Source organism: Chanodichthys erythropterus, chromosome 24, assembly GCF_024489055.1.
Source record: "Chanodichthys erythropterus isolate Z2021 chromosome 24, ASM2448905v1, whole genome shotgun sequence".
NCBI lineage: Eukaryota > Metazoa > Chordata > Actinopteri > Cypriniformes > Xenocyprididae > Chanodichthys > Chanodichthys erythropterus.
Genome location: NC_090244.1, coordinates 9,059,369 through 9,084,134, shown reverse-complemented (window position 1 = coordinate 9,084,134; position 24,766 = coordinate 9,059,369). Strand labels below are relative to the sequence as shown.

General features: G+C 35.2%; 1 protein-coding gene across 2 annotated transcripts; it reads right to left on the bottom strand.

Moving 5' to 3' along the window:
* Positions 1-872: 872 nt before the first annotated feature.
* On the bottom strand, positions 873-19,420 carry ric8a (RIC8 guanine nucleotide exchange factor A). 2 transcript variants are annotated; one of them, XM_067379461.1, is made up of 10 exons: positions 19,249-19,420; positions 14,664-14,711; positions 10,911-11,537; positions 8,524-8,618; positions 7,891-8,041; positions 5,829-5,924; positions 5,600-5,768; positions 5,168-5,312; positions 2,587-2,706; positions 873-1,675 (listed from the first exon to the last, which is right to left on the bottom strand). In XM_067379461.1, the coding sequence occupies exons 1-10, from the start codon at positions 19,357-19,359 to the stop codon at positions 1,540-1,542; spliced, it is 1,698 nt and encodes a 565-aa protein (XP_067235562.1). In that variant the 5' UTR covers positions 19,360-19,420; the 3' UTR covers positions 873-1,539. The 2 variants fall into 2 exon arrangements, with proteins under 2 accessions (XP_067235562.1, XP_067235563.1); XM_067379462.1 differs by having other exon boundaries at positions 5,600-5,744.
* Between the last annotated feature and the right edge of the window lie 5,346 nt (positions 19,421-24,766).

Here is a 24,766-nt window from a genome sequence, read left to right as displayed (position 1 = left end):
GCATGAATCAAATGATTTTGGCCTTTTATAATAGACTTTGGCCTTTTCATAGACCTTTTATTATTATTATTATCATTATTATTATCATTATTATCATCATTATTATCATTATTCTTATTTTCATCATCAGATTTTGGCCTTTTATCATATAATTTTCAGTGTCCCACATTAGGGACACAACTGTCCCACATTAGGAAGCACCAGATTTTTTTAGACGACTTGCATTAAGAACACTAATATGTCTATAATTTCTTTTATTAATGTGTTATCTCCATTTTCTCTTTTGATTTGATTAGAAGACATCCTGGGTTTTTAAAAATGGTATTGTGTGTGAATTTAATGTTTTGGCTACAAATTGCAATATGTCATAGAAGTCTGAAATGCAAAAAATGTCCCACATTAGGGCAATTCACCCTACCTTTATGGATCTTGAGAGAAGAAATGTCATTGCTCCCTATGAGGCCTCACGAAGCCATCGGATTTCATCAAAAAAATCGTATAATTTGTGTTCCGAAGATTAACGAAGGTCTTATGGGTGTGAAACGGCATGAGGGTGAGTAATAAATGACATTATTTTCATTTTTGGGTGAACTAAACCTTTAAAATAAATAAATTACTATATGTATATAATTAGCTATATATTTATATAATTATATACATATATGTATATTTATATAGAATATAATATTTTATGCATATTTATAATATATAATTATACTTATTGTATATTAAGATCAATTTTAATTTATTTTTTATAAATAATTTCATATAAATAACAATACTAACATTATAAAAATATCAATATAAATTTGAATCATCAATAGTGGGTGTATAAAACATTTCAAATGAGACAATGACAAATTCAGCTCTTTTATTATCATCTCACAATAAATTTCTTTTAACACAACGTGATACAAATCATACAACATTCTCTTCAGTCTTTCATACGTAACTACACAGGCCACCAATAACAATATACAGCAATTCCACCCTTTACCACAAAGAACAAAAGAAAAGTTGATCACAGGAGGTTTTATATGCTCCTGCGTACAACCAAAAAGTGTTTTTCCTCATAAAATATCAACTTTAAAAATTTCCCTGCTCAGCTCATCCTAAAACCAAATAAATAAATAAATAAATAATAAATATTAGTGCTCCCTCACTGTCATCATCCAGTGTAACATTTTTTTTTGTTCTCAGACCGCATAATATCTGTGCTCCCGTGATGTATAGTAACTTGGAGTTCCATTAAATTAATTCTGTTATATTAATAAACTAGCGCTGTGCAAACAAACCATGTTTTCACTGTCATTGTCCGGAAAATATTACCTAAAAACAGGCCAACACAATAAACCTCAAATAAAATGAAATCACAATCACCAGATGTTTTCCTTGGGAGTAAAAACCAAGCATTTAAATCCTAATGTGTCAAAAGACAATTCTTTAATATAATTCATCATAAACTTTTGTATTAAAATTAAATAAGCAATCCTATCCGTCCTGTTAAAAGACTCGAGACTCATTCTCATTGAATTCGGATTAGTTTGTGTCGCTGTCACTGTCAGAATTATTGGACTCTCCGAACTGTTGGCGGGCTAAATAATGAAGCTCTTGTGGTTCCAATGAAGTCATTTTACCATCAGCTCCAATTTTCATAGGCTGGATCACCTGCTCCCTGAAAGAAAAGCATATTTACAATTACTTACAGTCAGAGCTGGGGAGTAACGGATTACATGTAATCTGGATTACGTAATCAGATTTCAAAAATCAAGTACTTGTAATTAGAGTAAACTACTTTTTAAAATACTCATAATCAGACAACAGTTACTTTTTTATGGATTACACGATTACATATTATTTACACAATGGCAGTAAGTTGTTCACAATTCATTGATTCTCCTAATTTTTCATTTTTTTTCATAATAAACCTGCCGCTTACATATGTTTGTGATTGTTTTCCTGCAGTGAGGGGGAAATATATATGAACTATAGATTATATATTATATATATATATATATATATATATATATATATATTTATATATATATATATATATATATATATATATATATATATATTTATGAAATAACAATAAAATAATAATAATAAAAGAAATATTTGAATTTCATGTTTTTCAATATTTGTTTTTGTAATGTTGCTGTTTTCTAAATTTACTTAATTTTAAGTAAATATGTTTTAAAATCATAAGATGTGATTTTGTTTTATTCAGTGTTACTATCAGCAAACACTAACAGGTACATTAGTGTTAGTATTATCTGTCCATACATTTCACTTTAAAAAGGATCTGTTGAGGCTCTTGTTGGTGAATAGAATATATTTTTTGGAATATATATTTTTCTTTATCCTACAATATATGTGACATCAAATAAGGGTTAGCGCAAAAGTAATCTAAATGTAATCCAAAAGTAGTCAGATTACGTTACCAAAAATGTGTAATCTAAGAGATTATATTACTATTTACAAATTTTGTCATGCAATTTGTAATCAGTAACTGGTGAAAAATTACAGTTATCATCATTCTATTTTGAAAACAAGTTTTGGGTTTTCTGACATCGCATTTTTTACCTAGAGAGTTTGTCGAACATGTTGACCAGTTTCATGGCTTCATATTCTTTCTGTTCTTCGGTCATTCCCTCCATTGGATTGGGCTGCTCCTCCTCCACACGGCCAGTCACTGGATTGATACTGTACAACATAAAGAAACACAAATATATATATTTTTTTTAACTTACAAGTGCCCATTGTGGTATCCGATAGGGGTGTAACGGTACAGGTTAATGTTCGGTAGAGGTTTGGCACAGCAGGGGGGAGAAAACTAAACATAAAATTGCTTTTTTCCACCTTTTTTATTAAACAGTGGTTTATTGAACAAATTGTGTCTCTGACTTTAAATAAATTCAATTATAATTAACATTTTCTATCTCAGCTAATGCTGTAATCTAATTCTAAATCATTTTATTATATTTTAATTATTTTTCTATTCCAGTTCATTTTTGAAATATAATCATTAACACAGTTACTGTCATAACTTGTTTTCATGACAAATTTATTTAAACATATGTTAGATAATTAAGAAATTACTAATAGGTAAAGTAAATATAATGAATATATAAGCTAATATAGTGCATATATTTAGTGAAATGCTCCCCTCTAGAGTTTATTTCTCTAGTGAACTAACATGTTGTGAACACTGAATGACTTGCCTGAGGTTAATGTAATGCTACATGAGATATTATTCTCAATCGCAGATGAATCGCCTTCGATAATGAACGTGATATTGCGTGGCTTTTCAGTGATCTACGGCTCTGTCTATTAAATGCCGTTCCATTTGAAAGCAGGTGATGGCGATTTAGCGGTAATCAGGGAACTGGCTTTACTGACGAAATGCGCGTGACAATCGCATGCGATATATCGTGCAGCCCTAATATATATATAGTATATGAGCTGTTGGAGAAAAATAAAATTACACAAATTAAACAAAATATCAATAGTATAAACTTTGACTGTGAACATAAGGTAGCTACAAGTATTATGCAATTGAATCTCAACATAATTAATATATCAGGTAATCAGGGAACCGGCTTTACTGACGAAATGCGCGTGACAATCGCATGCGATATATCGTGCAGCCCTTTGGTTGCCCTAGGCGAGATTGCCCTAGCCCCCCCTCCTCCCAAAGGACAAATACTATACACCAATTACAAGCATAGATAAATGCAACAAAGTTACAAATAAAATATGAGTTCTAACTGTAGTATTAATTTTCGTGTACAGAAATGTAATAATTAAATATAAAATGAAACTGTTTACTGTGTAAATGTAATGTAATATAGATTAATCTTTGTTAAAGTTCTGTTTTGTTGTTTGATTTACATGACAGACAACCGCAGGTATTTTTAGGTTGCTGTCACTTTAAGAGTAAGACTCCATGCACACGCACATCCGATAGATACACATCCGATTCCGAATTCTCACCTCGTTCAATTAAGACATAACCGAATGTGTTTTCGAGAATACTTTATTATTTTATTATTTTGACTGACATAATGCGTGCATTGAGGACACGAAAGAGAAATTAATTTAGCGTTTAAGAGCTATCTGGAACGCGCCTCTCTCTCGCTCTCTGTGCGCGCGAGCCTTGTATGCGCGTCTGCGCGTACCGATAACAGACCTGCGTTCCTAATTAAATCCTCTTTTCCTCTTCTAGCGCTGTAATGGTTTTATATCTATTTAATGTGTGAAATAGCAAGGCAAAACACGTTCAAATTATAACCTGTTCACTCTATTGCGGTGAAACTTGCAAATGATCCGTGAATCACATGCGTCCCGAACCGTGGGGCTTGATCCGAACGGATCACGGATCAACAACAATCCGTTTAACCGCTAGTTCAAGGTGATGATGCACAATACTAAGCAAATTTATTTCATTTAACACCTTAATGGCTGAAATGAGAAGATTTACCTCTATACTGGGTTTTCCTTATTATCTTTCTCCGTTTTCGTCCCTGTGCACCGGAGGGTTTATTAGACCGCTTCATTTTCTTCATCAACTGCGCACTTGCCTAACGTAACGTAACGGCGACCCTAGAGGGCGCCCGCGCCCCCAACATATTTGTCGCCCTAGGCAACCGCCTAGTTTGCCTATAGTAATCGCCGGCCCTGCGTGCAGCTCTAATATATATATTTTCTACAACTTATAAGCATATAGAATGTTGCATAAAACAAATTCATAAGTACAAACGGGGTTTAAATAATAAATCAGCTCCATAGTGAATTCCAAGTGATCAACTGCGTTTCATTTAAACCTTATGCACGTGTTCCGCCAGTAGAGGGCACTCATGCAACATAAGCAATGACGCACATCCGAGTCCATGAGACGGAGGGAAGTTAGCGAGTGAAGGGCATAAAAATTTGTGGTGGAACGCAGTTATAGATCATCTGTATTTCTTCTTCTGCACTGGCAGTTAGCAAATGTGTTGCATTACCAAGCGCGCCCCCTTCTGGATTGGAGTGTTGATCGCCTGTGACTGACTGTATTCGTTGTCTGACTGTATACACCGAACCGTGACGTCCTTAGCATAATGGTTCAGGATGAATACATGTACCGTTACACCCCTAGTATCCGACAACTGCGTTAATGACATACTGAGGTTTTGCCTCTCTGTACTCCTCAGTATCGCTGTCCTCATCTTCAGAGTAATGTCCAGGGTCTCGGCCGCCTCTCATCAGTCCCCGAGCGGCCAGCAGCCCGGCCGCGTTACCGTAACCTGTGTACTTGATAAACCTGGAAACTGATACACAGTGGATCTAATGACTATTATTTCTCTTCAACTTCTAAATAAATCCACATATCCACTACCATTCAAATGTTTGGTGTCAGAATTTCAGATTTTTAAAGAAATAAATATTTTTATTTAGCAAGGACGCATAAAATTGATCAAAAGTGACAGTAAAGACATTTATAATAATACAAAAAGATCTTCTTTTGAACTTTCTCTTTATCAAAAAATCTTGTAAAAATATGTATCTGGACCAAGAGAACTGAACTACAAGTGTGATAATGTAGTATTTAACATACCACTCTCCTTGCACAGCACAAACAGGAACTCAGCTGCACAGTGCTTCACGTCCGTGTCTATGTGTGTCATTAGACGCACTAGCTTGTTCCGTAAAGCGTTACCGACCTCGGGTCTGTTTTTGACATCTCGTAATGGGGGAAGCACCTGCGTAGACACACAAACACACAACTTCATGACCAAAATGAAAATATCTCAATATTTCACAATCAGGTCTTCATCCAATCTCACCTTCATTCGTAAAAACTTCCTGGTCTCTCTGTGGATGCGAGCGCTCTCTGTTAGTAGATTTAATGAGGGCAGCAAGGTTTCCTTCAGCTTGTTTCCCTGGAAATACAACACCAACAGGTGGAGACGGTGAGGAGTTAAATTGTTTTACATTGGAGCTCCAGCTGTGTCCTGGTTGAGAATTCCCTCAAAGATTTCCCATCGCACCCAGCACAAAAACAATAACAATAACAAACCAGCCAGCACAAACAGGTGTTGAGCAGCTCCCAGAAAAAAAAAGAAAAATAACTTAATCGCAGGTGTTTCACCTCAACCTAAGCAGGTACGACACAGCAAAACGTTAGTCAAGATAAATGTATTTGTATAGTGCTATTCACAATACACACCGCTTCAAAGCAGCTTTACAGAATATCATGATGTTAATATTTATAATATTTAGCAGATTAGAACTGGGTGATAATATAATTTACATTTTGTGACAATAATATAATCAATCAAGCAGTTGAGATTTTCCAAAACACATATTACTTCATGTGCGTATACTGTATGTGTCCAGGTAAGGTTGGATTATGGGTGTGTGATATATGATATGATATGAATAATTTTATTTCACAATAATGAATTAAAATGTCATAAATCTCATTACCAATTTCAAAATCACATACAAACTAATACTAGCCTAACATAATAGTAAAAATAAAATAAACTTGAGCTCACTGAAGCCATGTAAACAGTTAGTGATAAAATAGGAACAAAGAAAATAATTACAAGCAATAGGACAAAAACTACAATAGAACAAAGACACGAATGACCTACCTGAAAACTTTAAGCACTAGAGATAAAAAACTACAATAGAACAAAGATGAAAATTAAATTGACCTACTTGAGAAACTTCAAGCACTAGATAGGCCTATAGAAATAGGCTACTACATATTGTATAACGTAATCAATGCACAAAAAACACTGCATAGTCTTCACTGTGTAAATTAAATCTACAGTTATAGTTATTAAAGTTACAAAAGTGATTCAGTCAAGAGCAGTGAGATTGTTTGATTAACATTAATGGCACAAACAGCGGCAGGTTTATTAGGCTGCCGTCACTTTAAGAGAGAATGCACTGATCTAATATACTGATACTCATGAGCTTTCTTTCTCAACTGTTTACATTCACTTAAGACATAAATGACTGCGTTTACAAAGACAGGCATTTTGACTGAATAAGGCGCTAAAAAGGACTCAGTCCAGTACTCATGCGCTGTATGAGCAGCGGCTTCATGTGCACGCATTTCAGGAGTGTGCACTCTCTTACACAGCACTCGCATATACCGAAATGAGTTTTCTTTAGCTGATTGTTGCACTTGAACGGTTTAAAATGACTTGCTTTTAAACCGCAAGGCTGGAAAATGCAATCAAACGATAATCTTTTCGAAACCGCGTAACCGCGATAGAGACGAAAGTCCAAAATCTCTACCAGCTGACAAATTTCTACCGGTTAATCGTGTCTACCGGTATATCGCCCACCCCTAGGTTATATACTTAGTAGTTATATAGTAGTTGTATAATATGTTATTAATTAAAATTACATTTATTTAATTATTTTATTATTTAATAATCAATTAATATCATTATTTATTTTATAACAAGTATTATTATTTCAAAATGTTTTGTTTATGTTGGAAAATACTAACTAACTAAATAAAAATCAAAAAACATGAAAGGGAAAAAAGGATAAAGCAGAGTAAAATAATTTGTTTAATTAATTTGTTTATTCATTAAAATAATATACAAATATGTAATTACCATATAACTCCTAAGATTTATATTTATATGTTTATAATTGAGATTATATAATTGAGACCAATGAGATTCCACTGTGGGCGGGGCTACCCACCAAATGACCAAGAAAATATCTTTATGTGAGACAACAAGTGCTCAATTTAACACTGAAGAAATGTGACTCATCTCTTGATGTCTTATTTTGTCTCGTCTGCTGATGAACATTAAACTGCTTTTAATGTGTTTTAACCTTTTTAAAGATTAGTAATAGACTTGTTCAGGTGCTCACCCGGTCGAGTCTTTTCTCCATAAACTCCAGCAGCACCTTCACGGCGTCCATGTTGACGCCCATGTACTCGATAGAGCCCTGCTGGACTTTAGGCATCAGTAAGACGTCAAGACATGGAAGCGGCAGGTTCCCCAGCAGGTTCACCGTGTGGCTGTAATACATATTCACATCAGATTTAGTTTCCTTTTACAAAGTGACTAATTAGTTGAAACTGATGTCCCCCTGGATCTGCTCTAATTTGTTACCAATCTTTACTAATCAGAGCAAGACACACGGTTGCGAATCTGTGCCAGTGTGTCACTGTGTCAAACAACTTTACTTGATTCAGTTGTATTTTAATGCATTATCCAGAACCTGTATTCATGCTACCTTTCTGCATTCTGGTAAATCCTATGTTATGCAGATAAAATGTCAATTTTTTTTGGACATTTTTTGGTCACCATTAGGAAAACAGCTTATAAATCATACAGAATGATGTTTTTTTAAAATGTAAAAATGCTAAACGTTTTCTGTAAGGGTTGTGTTTAGGCGTAGGGTATAGAATATACAGTTTGTATAGTATAAAAATCATTATGTCTATGGAAATTCCCCATAAACCATGGAAACTCAACAAGTGTGTGTGTGCAGGCGCACCTGTGCATCTCTTCCGTGCGCTCCTCTCCCTCTGAGGTGCTCATGATGCAGTGTCTCAGTATGGCACCCAGGTGTCTGTAAGTGGCTGCTTCTTCCTGCATCCCACACACACACACACACCAGCACAACACAAGTCCCATGAACCGCATTAGATCTGCTTCACTAATTAAACACTGTTTTTTACACTGAGAGAACAGATCTAATTGCTGCGGGTATGTAATGCTTATTCAGCAAGATGTGAGAATGAAAATGACATTCCCATGTGAGTTTATAAGAAAATTAGAAAATTAAAAATAACTTATTTTCCTATAACAATATTAAGAGGCAAGCATTATAAAATAACCTTTAATCTGCAGCAAGGAATGCACAGTATTTCCTATTAGTGTTTGTTTTTTTAAATGATCATATCAGTCTCAATAGGCCGATAATAGAAACGAGTGTTGCCAAGTCCACAGTTATCCTGCAGAATTGGGCTACTTTAACCAAAGTCCCTTTAAGACAAGTGATTTCACTCGGCGGCCATCTTTGAAACGCCTCTCGGGCATCCTGGGCATCATGTAATCTCTTTGAATGGGGAAACATCAAATTCTCCAAAACTGTTCGCCAACGTTACGATTACATTTCATATTTGAAATCACCAAAGAAATCTGACAACACCCGGCTCATAAATTTAGTTTCTAAATGCTCGAATCACGACAAAAAACTGTATTTTTTAGGCTGGATCAAGCTAATGCGCATGCGCAGACCTAAATGCGCGTCTCTTCTGCCATGTTTCAGAGCCGCGCATCTGACTGTTTCTATAGAAACCGATGACTTTACCAGTCGGCGATTGGCTCTTATTTAGAAGGCGGGACTTATTCCGCCATATTGCATGTTACACTTTCTCCCATTCAAAACAATACGAGTGACACGTCTTGTGTTACTCTATAGTCTTTCCTTTAACACTGTTGCCGCGGGTTGCAAATAACATGATATTTAGCCCCTGGAATACAAATTTTACCAGGAGAACCCTGCCAAAAATGCAAATTTTACCCCCGGAATGTGATTTTTACCAGGGGAGCCCCCTGAAACGTGATTGAGCTAGTTTTGGGCTAGTTTTGAGCAGCAATCGGGTGGGTTTCATTGTGAAAACCTGGCAACCCTGCTAGAAACATTATCTTATGTTTTTCCCAGCTCAATATGATATGCATCTTTGCTAGTCTAAAGAGGGTAGTGTAAAATGGCTAGATTTAGACTAGCATCTTTTCTATTACAAATTAAAATGACTGATTTCACTTGAAGCATTTTTATTTATTTTTTTGCAATTTATATTATTTATTAATATATATATTTATAAAATTGGCCATCATACTGGTTATCAGTCAATAACATAAAAATGTAAATATACTGTTAAAAAGTTTGGGTGTTTTTAATTTTTTTTGAAAAAATTTTATATTTCTATTCAGCAAAAATGCATTCACAAGTAGAAGTAAAGACATTTATAATATTACAAAAGATTTATATTTTAAATAAATGCTGTTCTTTTGAATTTTTTATCAAATAATCCTGAAAAAAGCAGTTTCCACAAAAATATTAAGCAGCAAAACTGTTTCTTGAGCAGCAGATCATCATATTAGAAGGATTTCTGAAGGATCATGTGACACTGAAGACTGGAGTAATGATGCTGAAAATTCAGCTTTGCATCACTGAAATAAATTACATTTCAAAATGTATTAAAACAGAAAACAGTTATTTTAAATTTTAATAGTATATCATAACAAAAATATCAGTAATATAATATAAGTAATATTTTTACTGTCTTTTTGATCAAATAAATGCAACCTTGGTGACAGACCGCAAACTTTTGAATGGCAATGTACATGTTATGTATTTTGAAAAATTGTATAATATATTTTATTATATTGTTTTTTGCATTGTGTTCCATTATTTTCATGATAATATCCTGAATATCCTGATATATACTGTCACTTTTGTATAATCTAATAATCCCAGTAGTTTAGGGACACCATAATTGGCTACACGTCACACCAGTAGTACTGTAATACATAAGTAATACAAAGCTTTTAATAATATTTTAATTAATTTTTACTGTATTGCCACAAAATGCAAAGTGTTGTATTTAATGCAACATATTTATGTATATATATATATATATATATATTTTTTTTTTTTTTCTTTTTTTTTTTTTTTCTTTCTTTTGACTTTGGTGTGAAATATGGCTGAACAAGTTCTTTACAGTTTTCATGAGAGTCACCCACTGAAATTGACCAAAGTTTCTATTGCTGCTATAAACAGGGCACTAAATTTTCGTAAACAGCAGCATTGTCACCGTTTAAATACATAATGTTGCCTGACACGATTAAATGTGACAGCAGACACAGTCTCACCTCATCCACCTTGCGGCGGTTGGAATCAAAGGTGACATTAAAGAGGATCTTCAGGATCTCCATGGCTCGCTCCGTCTCCTGTCTCCCCAGCGGGGGCAGATCTGAGCAGCCATCAAAGCCCGCACGGGCCACCTCGTACATGTCAGGCCAGCAGAGGCCGAGCGTGGCGTCCAAAGCCTCCGACAGCAGACTAACACCCCTCAGCTCGCGTGCCAGCTGGGCTCTCACGTCCACTCTCAGGGCGGTGATCAAAAACGTGAGGCGCAGGTCGAAGAATCGCACGTCGTGGTTCCACTGTGGCTCACGGCACTGCTTAAGCCTCTCGGCCAATCCCATGATCAGCTGGAGCTCCGCCCCCGCCTCCTGAGCCGCCTCGCTGTTGAACACGATGTTGCACAAGCACTTCAGGGCCTCCACGATCACCTCCAGGTCCGGGATCTCAGGCGTGACGCCCTCGCCCTGCCCGAGGCCAGCATGTCGGATCAGGATCTGCATGGCGTGGCGGGTGGCGAAGGGACCCAGGCTCTTCTTGTCACGGGACAGGATGCGGATGGTTTCCAGGCAGGCCAGCTGACATGACGGCTGGAGGTCTCTCTCCAGGAAGCCCAACACTAACTCACCCAGACGCTGAGAGACGAGAGAGAGAGATACTGTGAGCGGCCGGCAGCAATTATCTACACCATCACCTTATGGGCCAGCGGTTCTCAACTTGTTTTGCTTCAAAACCCAGAATCAAAATTGTTTAACTACATTTTTTTACTACTTAAAAATGACTTTTAAAAAATTAAATATAAAGAATATAACTATATAAAAACAACGACATAAATTCAAAAATATATATAAAAAATACTAAAATATATTATTTAGTATAAATACTAAAATACTTAAAAATGACTTTTAAAAAATTAAATATAAATAATATAACTATATAAAAACAATGACATAAATTCAAAAATATATATAAAAAATACTAAACATACATTAAAGTTTGCTCAGTATGCTCACCAATTTTTTTTCAAATTTAAAATATTTGTTTTCTATTTTGATACATTTTGAAAGTGTAATTTATTCTTGAGATGGTAAAGTTGATTTTTCAGTGGAATTTTCAGAATTGTCAGGTTTTTTTTTGTAGGATTCTTTGATGAATAGAACTTTCAAAAGAACAGCATTTATTTGAAATAGAAATCTTTTGTAGCATTATAAATGTCTTTACTGTCACTTTTGGTCAACTTAATGCATTTTTGCTGAATAAAAGTATTAATTTATTTATTTTTTTAAAATCTTACTGACTCCACATGTTTGAACGGTAGTGTATATATTTTATATTTAATTTTAATATTTTATTGAATTATAATTTACAACTTCAAAAGATACAAAATAAAAAATATTAAAAATATACACTATATAAAAATATATTACATATAAATAGATTAATTAAAAAATCCATTAAAATTAAATACCTGCAACCCTATCAGAACAGACCCATGACCCATTTTTGTGTCACACCCCACCAGTTGAGAAACACTGTCACAGGTCATGTGAGAAAATCTCATGGTTATTTTCATGCAATTCAATGTGGTTAAAAACATTCAGCTTTGAATTCATGTTCAAATAAGCAATATAACATCATGTTTTTTACTACTAGAGTGGTGCAAGGATGCTTTCAAATCTCGCCAGTGACTAATTCGCCAGTGTTTCCCTCGAGATTTTCCTATGGGGTTTTATAATGAGGTTTTTACATTTTTGAGTAAAATAAGGTCTGTGGTAAACATAACTTAACGTTTTGCTCTACAATGTAAATTACACACACCCATAATGAAAATGTTCTCATCTAGTTACTTCAAAATGTGTGTTTTCACAACCTTATTTAATGCATACATTGAAAAACCCCATTATAAAAACCCATAGTAAAACCTTGAGGGAACCAGTGGCGAATTAGTCCTCTGGGTTTTGACGTCATCCCTGCACCACTCTATTTAAGTCCCTGAGAGGTATCATTCATTATTGTTACAGTGGACGGCTCGCTATATATAAGGGCGGATGATTGACAACTCCTCAAATTCTCCCTGACTGTGCTTCACTGCCAAGACCTCCGACTGTCTCACTGTAGAGTTTAGTTACCAAATTGGAGTCCAACTGTGACACGTCCTTACATAACCCAGTCAAGTAATGAACAAAACCAGATCTGATCATCTGTTTGAAACCCGTCCGTGACACCACCACACACAGTGATAACCAAATATAGAAGCATTATGGTGTTAGAGTTTATAATACGGGTTTTTAAACTGGAGTCCACAGAAAATTTCAGAGAAAAAAACCCTTTTAGAAACACATTTTAAATGCTAAAATGCGAGGAAATGCTAATTATTTAATTTTTTATTAAATTTTTACAAGGGGATCATCTTTGGAGGTCCTTGGCATCATATGGTTTGAAAACCACTGGTTTATACATCTCAAATGCAAATGTAATTTTTTGCAGTTGTGCTTTTTGTAAAGCATTACATTGCACCAGATGGGATTGCAGTAAAACAATGATTAAAATGACAGGAGTCAGCCTTTATGTCAGAGACCAGAGTCAAAAACAGAAATGAGGGGTACTGCATGTCAGTTCATATTTGAGACAAAAGCAAAAACGAGGCCAGCAAAAGTGCAGTTTGGGAACAGGATGACTAGAGTGACCACAGAAATGAACACTAAAAATAATGGTATCACTTCCATTTTAACATTAGTTAAAAAAATACTTATTTTTTGCTACTGGACTTACTGTTTTGCGTGATTTTCCCCCCCAAACGGTTCAGCGTAAATCCCCGCCCTGCAACCAGTTTCATTGGCTAAGGTTACGGTGACGGGTAGGTTTAGGGATCAGGGTTGGGTTTTATTTTAGCCTTATTTCAATTAACATAAATGTTTTTTTTTAATATAATTTTAGTTAATGATAATAACCTTGCTTTAACACTAAAAATGAATCATAATAAAAAGTAGTAATAGTCAAATTTGCACCAAAAAATCTCTTTTTAAAAGCTATTATATTTTTGCATGAATATATGACTAACATTTTATTGTGCATTAAGCATTGATTTTATTCTGAACAAACCTGTGAGCGATATCCCGTCAGTTGAGAACCACTGGTCCTGATATTAACATTAGCCATTAAAAGACCCATATCGATCGACAATGTGCAGAAATGGGAAAATATTACTGGTGTAGACAATAAAAAAAGAAATAGGACAGTACAGATTTTATTTCTGAACCACATTGATTCCCATGAAACATTCTCCAACCATCTCAACACAGTGTCATGTTACAAAATCCCAAAGTGTATTTCTTTATATTTTTGGAATGTTCACATCTTGTGATTCAAACCACCAGATTTATATAGCATTAGCCAATCAGGAATGAGAAATAGGCTTTGGGTTCTATGCTAATTCTATATACTACGTCCAAAACAATGAGCTACCCATATACCTCTTTCAAATGTCCATCCTATCACAAAAGGCAAGCATAAAAAGTGCACATAAAGTCAAAGCAAGGACACATCACAACATCCGTGCTTTAAGATATGATTCATTTGATATCATCTGATATAAGCACAAAAGCTTCTTATATTTATTGAAAATTAATGAAGACATTTGGCAATGCAATATTAATGAACACGTTTTAATGTATCTAAAATGTCTAGACAAAGCATTAAAAAGCTTGTTCTTCAGGGCTGAATTGCTGACCGTTTGCATAATGATGTCGGGTGAGGCTTACCTCTCTGTCTTCCTCTTCCCCAGGGGTAAACAAAAAGCACTGCGATTTCTAAAAGAGAAAAAAAAAATCATTCAGAAAACTGTGAAATACAAATACACACATTTATGCATGAATACAAAGTTGCATCTAATAAACGTTTGCCAACTAATTAAAGGGGCTATTATATAAGAATTTTCATGTATTAACCACTTTTTTTTTTGCCAATGGGTGAACAGCTTGTAATGAAACTTAAAAACAAGACCTTCCCTGACTTCCTAGTAGGGCTGCTACGATTAATCGCGATTAATCGTTTACAAAATAAAAGTCTGTGTTTACGTAATATATATTATACATAATTATTATACAAAAAACACACACATACATATTACGTAAACACAGACTTTTATTTTGCAAACGATAAATCGCGATTAATCGTTGCAGCCCTACTTCCTAGGTTGCCTATGAAAGGCTGTAGACTGATTTTTATGTTAAAGCTGAAGTCTGTAACTTTTGGTGCTCTAGCGGTTAATAAACAGAACTTTCTTGCGGAAGCTACTTCTCTCTGTTTATGTCTATGACGAGTGACACGGGTACTGTGCTATTCTGCAGTGATACGACCCGAACCAGTCTAAAATAATCTGAATATAAACACTTATTAATAGGTGTACCATAGTGATTCAGGGTAAGACAAAAACACGGTTTGGAAAATGGATTCATGATGTAGCCTACTCCCTCATTATATAATTTTTTGTAAATTCTGAACACACAACAGCTTTAAGGTCATTTTTGCCTGGAAAGCATGTGAAGTTTACACGCACTCCCGAGAGCCTCTCTTCGTTCTCTGACACACGAAAAGAATGCTTATAAAAAAAAAAAAAAGGGATTAATTCAAACTATAGTCTCACATAGCCAGATAGTGCATTGTCTGAAATATACTTTATAATCAAACCACTGTCATTTTTGTTGTGTTTATTGAGAGGAAAGCACGCAGCACAAATTGACATATCTAAAGCTTGGATGCAAAAGTATTTCCAAATTCTTTTTATCCCGCAAAGAACGAAAAGAAAAAAGAAATTCGCCAGCACGAACAGTAAGACTGCAGTTCACTAAATGGCCACAGGTGTCACTGATAACAAGGGTTTCTGAATTGGCAGCGGCTTGTGCACTACGTTAGATGCTATTTACACTAAGTGAAAATAGCAGCATTTTTCTTAGCGATAGATGCTATTTACACCATGTAAAAGTATCCGTTCTTTCTATGCAATAAGAGTATTAGATGCTGTATATTGGCAGATACTATTTGCACCTTAGTATTTTGCACATTAACATGATGCAATAATATAGTGTAAATGATTATATTTATTAAAATTATTAAATGAATGCTGCCTTATTGGGAGAATAAAAACCTACCCTACACCTTCCCCTAATCCTACCCAATAAACACTTTGAATATTATTAAACACTCGTTCGCAGTTTATTTCCACTTTTAGCAGTTTATTTTTTCACTTTTATTGAAACTAAATGCGAGCTCGGCAAAAGGCAGAATCGAACGCGTGTTGATCGCGTTAAAAGCCTCACTACTGCTGCGCCACTGAAGACACTGAATTCTAGGTGTCCTTTTTAAAACTTAAAAGACATTGGTGGGCGGAGCTAGTGTAAATAGCATTTGTAAATAGTGTAAATAGACACTCTGTTCTGAATTCCACATATAGCCTCTTTAAAAAAACTAAATATCCAACTAAGGCATTTATTTATTTTTTTGCAATACAATATTTTTTATTATAACTTTATTCTGCTAGAACACCTCTATGTAGAAATGACATCCAGTGGTCAAAATAGGTACTGCAGTCCAAATTCAAAATATTGTTTGCCCCGCCCCCTCGTTCAAACACGCGGGTGGCCAGCTTGAGGACACGCAACAAAAGGGAGCACAATTGACAATGAAAGACGAGGAGACTTACAAACTGTAAGCTGATTTATCTGAGTTTTAATATGCTGTCGTTCATAGAGATTTTTAGATGGATGCAAAGTTCGGGTAGAATCTGCGATTCTCTGACCCAGTTTGTTTGCTGGTTTCCATGGCTGCATTACATGGTGTATACCGCCAACTGGCAATTTGTGATGTCGAAATACTATTGGATGAATTGAAGAGTTTATTTGCAAAAACAGATAACTCCATTTTTATGAATTCTCACAAATCATGTTTTTTTTATTGTGCATTCAAAGTAATAACAATCAAACTGCAGTTGGGCTGTTTTGATTAAGTAATGATAACTCTAAAAAATACATGTAAATTAAAAAATTAAAATTCATTGAAAGTATGTTTTATATATATATTAAAAGTTTGTTTTTTAGCAAAAGCAGATAACTCCAACATTCGTTTTTTGGCAGAAGCAGATAACTCCACATTTCATGTTTCATAGTTAAACAAAACCCAAGTAATTGCATTTAAAACACTCTCAAACACACATGTGCACACAAACACCCACCCACCCACGCACACACACACACACACACAAACAAACAGATCGGCACGCACACACACACACACACACACACACACACACACACACACACACACACGCTCTCTCTCGCTCTCTCTCTCTCAAACACACACACACAGATCGGCACACAAGTACACACACACGCACTCATCCACACACGCACGTGCGCGCGCGCGCACACACACACACACACACACACACACACACACACACACACACACACACACACACACACACACAAGCAAAAGGACAACCAATTTTTCAGCATGTAAGTCGTGTATGGTGTACTGTACAAGGACTTACAGGAGTCAAAATTTAAAAACCTCGATCACTTTTAGTCAGCTTTGATAAAACTTCCCTCAGCTAGCGCGTCTTTTTGAAGTGACTAGAAGCCTTGTCACCTGACCTGAATACTGCGCGCTGATTCGCTAAAACGGACTTATCGGTTTCTGTCTGTACACAAACAAGGGCGCTTGTCGGCTTCTGCTGTAAAACGTGAACTTGCGATGCCTGAAAGTGGGCAAAACCGGCTCTTCTGACAAAATGGATTTAGGGCACAGCACTTAGTTCATTTTTTTAAAAAATGGCGTTTATCGGTTTTTGCAAATGAACTCTTCAATTGGAAACATGCGGTTTCGCACAGAACAAAACAAAGACAGACATTCCGACAAAATTCCAAAATAGAATTTCTGGCTGTATCATTTTTTTTTTCTTTTTCTGAGAAATAAGTAGGTTAACTTAGCATGTTTCCTAAATATCTGCAAACATATTGGGGTATTTTTATGCTTTATTAAAGTGAAAATCTTACATATAGCACCTTTAAAAAACTAAACATCCAACCAAGTGGCATTTATTTGTACAATATTATTATTATTATTATTAATATAATTTATTATTAACACAATATTTTTTTATTAAAACATTCTGCTAGAACACCTCTGTGAACTTGTTTAACATACATCAACAAAAATTCTTTTAGGCCTACTTGGTTAAAATGAACTGCAAGTTTGATACTTTTAATCCAATGAAACTAAATCTGACGTAATGTGGAAAAAAAATGCAGTTTTGTCATTCAGTGGAAAAAATGAAGAAAATAGATCTAAATGCACAGGCAATAACAAAAAAAGCATCATTCTTATGCAGGCTGTAAATTAAATAATAATTATATTAACTCATAACCTCTTAATATGTATCACTGTCACATCAATTCTGTCCTAAAGCATGATTAGAGCGCTTAACGGCGTGAACCTCTGTGATACCGGCTCACGAAGCATCAGGATCAGCCTAAGAAATCTATTTGTGTTGCTCGAGTGCTAATCCAGCCAACGTCATGCAAAGTTCTTCAACTCATATGACTTTTTAGATAGGGACTGACATTTACCTACAAACCCATTTCCTATGTGAATCATTTAAGAATTCAAAGGCCTCTTATGTGTTTTTGTTATGATTTTAGGTATAAGATCCAAAAAGAAAGTACCAAATTGACAAATTTATTTAATAATTATGAGAATGTATTGCAAGAAAGGAATGTTTTTAAGAGGGGTTGAGGGAAGGTCCCCATCCATGTTGAGAGTATGAGTCTGACCACAACATCAGAGACCATCAGCTTCATTTCAAGCTGTTGTAAAGAATTATATAATTGCTTTCTGAGTGCCTGTCAGGACAAAAACATAACTGACAACATGAACAAATCCATTTATTGACTCCATATGGTACTTATTTGAATATGATATTCCTCTCTTTTATTTTAATATTCTATTCTCCAGATAAACATCTATAAAAATAAATTACACTCATTTTATTTCAGATATTTACACAATTATCGTGCATTTGCATTTATAACATCCCCATTCCCCACAAAACTAATGCATGATCTGACCATGGAAGCTCCTTGTTGATCATGCAATATTTACACAACTGAGCATCTATTATTGTATCATCTAAATGTCACAGCGCAGCAAACTCTCTCTCTCTCTTTCTTTCTATTATATTATTATTAGTATTAACACTTTCCCAAGGCACAAAACAGACACTTTGTTCTCGAACACAGACATGCATCATCTTATAACAGTCATGATTTACATATATCCTATCTGATGTACCTCTTTATTATAGGTCTGTAAAGCTGTCAGTGCGGCGTCCTGGTCGCCCGTTTCCATCTTCTCTATGATGGCATTTAAGTCCATTTTCATCACTGTTCCGCCCTTCAGCATTCAGGAAGAGCCAGAAATCATGTAAACACAATCAGCTTCAATCCTTCAGCTTTATCCGAGCGATCCAGAATCTCCTGGATGATGCGATTAAAGGAAGATTGCGAAAATCACTGCAGGGAATCATGGGGTTTGTAGTGAAGACTTCCATACGGACAAGACCCGTATTGTTTGTTGTGATTGGCGCGGCTGTATGAACGACGTCTTAGCGGTCCAATCACATACTGCGTGGAATCGCTCGACCAGCCAATCATGTCGCAGGAGGCGGGACTTGTTGCGGAGGGTGATAGGGATATGTAGTCCAGAAAGACTACAATTGTAAATTTGTCAAAAACTGGCAAAAAATTGGTAAAAACGATCGGAACAAATACATTAATTTACATTGAGACTTAAAGACAACAGCGGCTAAACATGGACTGCATTAAATGAACTGTAAGAAATGTTTGAAATATGTGATTTATTATGTGTTATGACAACTTACATGTTACAGATGCTGAAAGCAAAAGTGTTAGGACACTTTCGTTTCCTTTGAATGCCATTTGCATGTTTACATTTATTTTTAAGGCACTTGGCCTACATAACGACTTCTTATCTAGAGTGTTTTACCAAAGGGAAGTGTTTTGTTGAAACGATTGCTGATAAATCACGACAGCTAATCTATTGTCTTTGTTTTCTTGAATAGTTTGAGTAAACTATCTGAACAAGATAAATTTAGCACTTTAAAAAGCACTTAACCTTCAAAACTTGGTAGGACACATTAACATATTTAACACAAAAGAAAAATAAATGTGGAAAATGGTTACTTGTAAATTAAATGAAAAACAACATAGCAAACAAATACAAATAGATGTACATTTCGATCATAAAAGTGTGATTTCTGTTTTTTATTTTTAATTTACATGAACTGCTAAAAAAGAGTAAGGGAAATTTCACAATCTGACAGTTTTCTAATTGATTACAGTGTGTTTCTACACTGACCTCTAGTGGATGCAAGAGGAACATCAGCGTAGCTCTCTTCATCTGACCGTCATTGATAAGATTTCTGAAATAGTTCATGACACTAAAATTAATTTTTGTAACATTGCCATTAAGTTAAGGAAACTAATTCAAGGGGATCAAGACCATGTTCCCCATTGACATACCCAAACTAATCTGGTTAACTTTAACAAACCACTTCCCCGTTCCACAGTAAAGTTTTGTTTACACTAAGATGAACATGTTGAGTGACTAAACGATTCATTCATATTTTGTTATTTGAGGAAGTTAGCTCTAGTTCTCATGGGTCTTTTTACATGTATGACATTATTAATTGTGTTTCTAGGAGTAGCTGCCTTTGATGTAACACGAACAGTGGTTCAACCTTAATGTTATGAAGCGACGAGAATATTTTTTTGTGCCAAAAAAAAAAAAAAAAACGACTTTATTCAACAATATCTAGTGATGGGCAATTTCAAAACACTGCTTCATGAAGCTTCGAAGCTTTATGAATCTTTTGTTTCGAATCAGTGGTTCGGAGCGTGTATCAAACTGCCAAAGTCACGCCCCCCAGTGGTGAACCATTGAAATTTCGAAACGTTTCAAAACACTTAACGAAGCCTCATTAACTTAAATCACGTGACTTTCACGCTCCATTGATTCGAAACAAAAGATTCATAAAGCTTCGAAGCTTCATGAAGCAGTGTTTTGAAATCGCCCATCACTAGATATTGTTTAATAATTAAAGTCGTTATTTATTTATTTATTTTTTGCACACAAAAGTATTCTCGACACTTCATAACATTAAGGTTGAACCACTGTACTCACAAGAGCTGTTTTAAATATGTCTAAGCTTCCTGGACATCTGAAAGTGTTAATTATCCAATCTCTCATATCGTTTACTGATGTCAAATTGCTGGATTAAGTTTGTCTTTTCTAGTGTATAAAGTTCAGCAGAAAGTCAACCTTTGTGTGATTGTCACAAACTCTTTTGTGACTCACACTTAATATAGTTGTTTCTAGTGTATTATGGTTACAGTCAACTCTGTTTGGGTGTCTAGCTCAAGAATAACAAAACAAAAGAGAAACATTTGATCCACTCAGTCTCAAAAGCCTTTTGGTTCTACTCAAAGTTACAGTTTCAGTCGCATTATTGCTTTGTAAAACTTCACATTAAACTATTATCAGCCCTTTAGGAAGGAAGACAATTAGGAAGACTTTCTGCTAATGCTTAATTATCATTTTTCGATTTTCCCAAAGATTCTGGTCCAGGAAATAAAGTAATGAAGATATTTGCATTGTGGTTTAGCAGGGGAAACCCCTCTCATTTGGTATGTGACATACTGCTTTAAAGGAAACTGCAGCTTCTCTGCACAGGTTTCACCTGTTTGGTGTGTAATCATTTGTCATGAGGAATTAATTTACACAAACATTAGTGTAGAGTTTCTACGTGAATGGGATGTGCTGTCAAAATAAAATCTGCAACAGATGAATAAACTACATGGTGTCGTGCTACTCTATTGCATTGTTTAATGATTTATGTATATAAAAAGATTTCTGAAATAAAAAATATAATACAAAAAGATTAAATAAAGAAGTCATACCGGAGCAGGAAGTAAGTCTATATTTCACTGTACATTAGATAGGTGAAAAGCATATTTGACATAAGTAAATATTAGCTACATCAATTCATGGAACAATGGAGCTTATCACATTTACAGTACGTTACATCTGCGTCACTCATCCAGGCCGGTAAATCTCTCTGTGGCATTTTCTAAGTTTCTATCAAAACAAAATATTTGTAACTCAAACGCTTTCGATAGTAGGAATTTGAAAAGTTAAGCAGTAAAGAGAAAGTAAAGCGTGCAGTTGTCGTTACTGTAAAAGGGCAGTTCACTCAAATAATTTCCTCACCCTCACGTTATTAGAAACATATGGTCTTTCGGAGCACTAAAATCGAAATTATGAAAATAAATATGCGCTAGTTGATTTCTTTCATGCAGTTAGATCGAATCGCATTAAAAGTAATAGTCCGATTTACGAGCTGTATTCATAAATAGTCATACTATACGACAGATTTATGTGAGAAACAGACCCTTCAAGGGTTAGTTCACCCGAAAATGAAAATAATGTCATTTATTACTCACCCTCGTCGTTCCAAACACCTGGACCTTCGTTCAACTTCGGAACGCAAATTCCTACATAGGAGCATAGTGAATCAGCAGATCACGTGATTTCAGCAGTTTGACACGCGATCCGAATCATGATTCGACACTCTGATATATTATGCTCCGAAGCTTCCTGAAGCAGTGTTTTGAAATCGGCCATCACTAAATAAGTCGTTATTTTGTTTTTTTGGCGCACCAAAAATATTCTCGACGCTTTTTAATATTAATATTGAACCACTGTACTCACATGAACTGATTTAAATATGTTTTTAGTACCTTTATGGAACTTGAGAGAGGAAACGTCATTGCTGCCTATGCAGGCCTGATCGGATTTTAACAAAAATATATTAATTTGTGTTCCCGAAGATTAACAAAGGTTTTACGGGTGTGGAACGGCATGAGGGTGAGTAATAAATGACAGAATTTTCAGTTTTGGGTGAACTAACCCTTTAAGATATTTTTGGTGAAATCCGATGGCTCAGTGAGGCCTCTATTGCCAGCAATGCCACCGAACTTCTCAAAATTTACAAATCTTTTGTTTTGAATCAGTGGTTCGGATCGCGTAAACGAAGCATCGTTTACTGAAATCATGTGAATTTGGCGCTCCGAACCACTGATTCGAAACAAAAGATTTGTAAAGCAGTGTCTTGAAATCGCCCATCACTATATGGCTGAAAAGTCGTTATTTTGTTGTTTTTTTTGGCGCAAAAAAAAAAAGTATTGTCATTACTTTATAATATTGAGGTTGTACTCACATTAACTGTTTTAAATATGTCTTTAGTAGCTTTCTGGATCTTGAGAGGTTTCAGTAACTACGCTTAACTTGAGATGAGAATCGGATCAGTCCAATACATGAATGAATCAGAGCAGTTTTGTGAAAAGGAACCAGATCAATAAAGATCTGACTGACGATTCGATAACGAATCCTTCTGCTACCAAGAACAGACATTTTAATGATTCATTAATTTAAAATATATATATATATTTTCCAGCAACATATGGGTAAAAAAACAGACGTTTGATTTTTATGAACTAATATAATTGAGGTTAATTAGTCATACTGAATCATATTTTGATTTGAATTAAGGCCCGTTCACACCAAGGATGATAACTGTAACTAAAGTTTTAATAATCATAATAAACATAACAAATGAACGATATAGTTTTGGAATCCCTTTTTCCCATCTGATGAATGATAAAAACTGACAGCCAATCAGAATCCATCCTGCTTTAACGAGCTAGAGCATTTAAAGCGACGGACAACAAAACTGCAGCGTGCACTTATAGTAAACAGAATGTTATCATCCGTTGGTGTGAATGCAAATATAGTTCTTGTTGTGAACAGGCCGTTAAACTAGTAAACTAAACAGGCAAAACTTACATTGTACAACATGGCTGACACACAAATTTGAGCCCTGCCATCAGCCGAACTAATGCACCTCATTTGAGACCTCAAAGGAGTTTTTGAATGAGAAGCAAAGAGATTAGATGGATCCAGACTACACAGAACAAACACAAAGCCTCCTCTGATCTGATATCAGCTGATAGAGTCCTGTCTGTTGCCACTGTCTTTATACCTGGCGTTATCTGCCATCATTTCCCTGTTCTAGACCCTGCATCTGATGATCAGCCTGCTTTAAATAATGAACAGAGTAAAACACACATGGCACATTCAAATAGGTTCATAAGCATGTAAAACAGAAAGCTAATACTGTCTTTTGCTAAGGTGTTTTTGGGGTGAAATTTGATGAGCTCTGCAAGTTGCAAGTGTGTTATGCAAAAGTAATTTTTAACCAGAATTTTGTCTTGCTTTCCAGTAACAATATCCTTTAATGCAAGATATTTGTGCTTATTTATACAATAATATAAGTTTTCAATATAAGTGGCCAAGTAGGTATAAATGCATTAAATTAGATTTACATTGAGTCTTTATGTGTATTTTAATCACCCACTCTTGCATTGTCATACACAACGACTTTTTTGGCCAAAAATATGAATCTGTCGGGTATGTGGTGTGACCCTCGGCTCAGCTCTGAATTTATTAGCATGTCGGCCTGTGATTTGGCCGAGCAGCATGTTGCAACATGCACCGAACAGCTGGCTGTCTTTCATTTTTACATTTTTCCTGCTCATTCCAACACCAGAGTGTGAATGATGAAACACTGTCAGACATACCATTCATTTTCTCTACCTCAGCCTCTATTCTCTGCATGCCACAGCCTTTGAGCTTGGTATCCATTGATTTAATGTGAAAAAGTTGTGTTTTA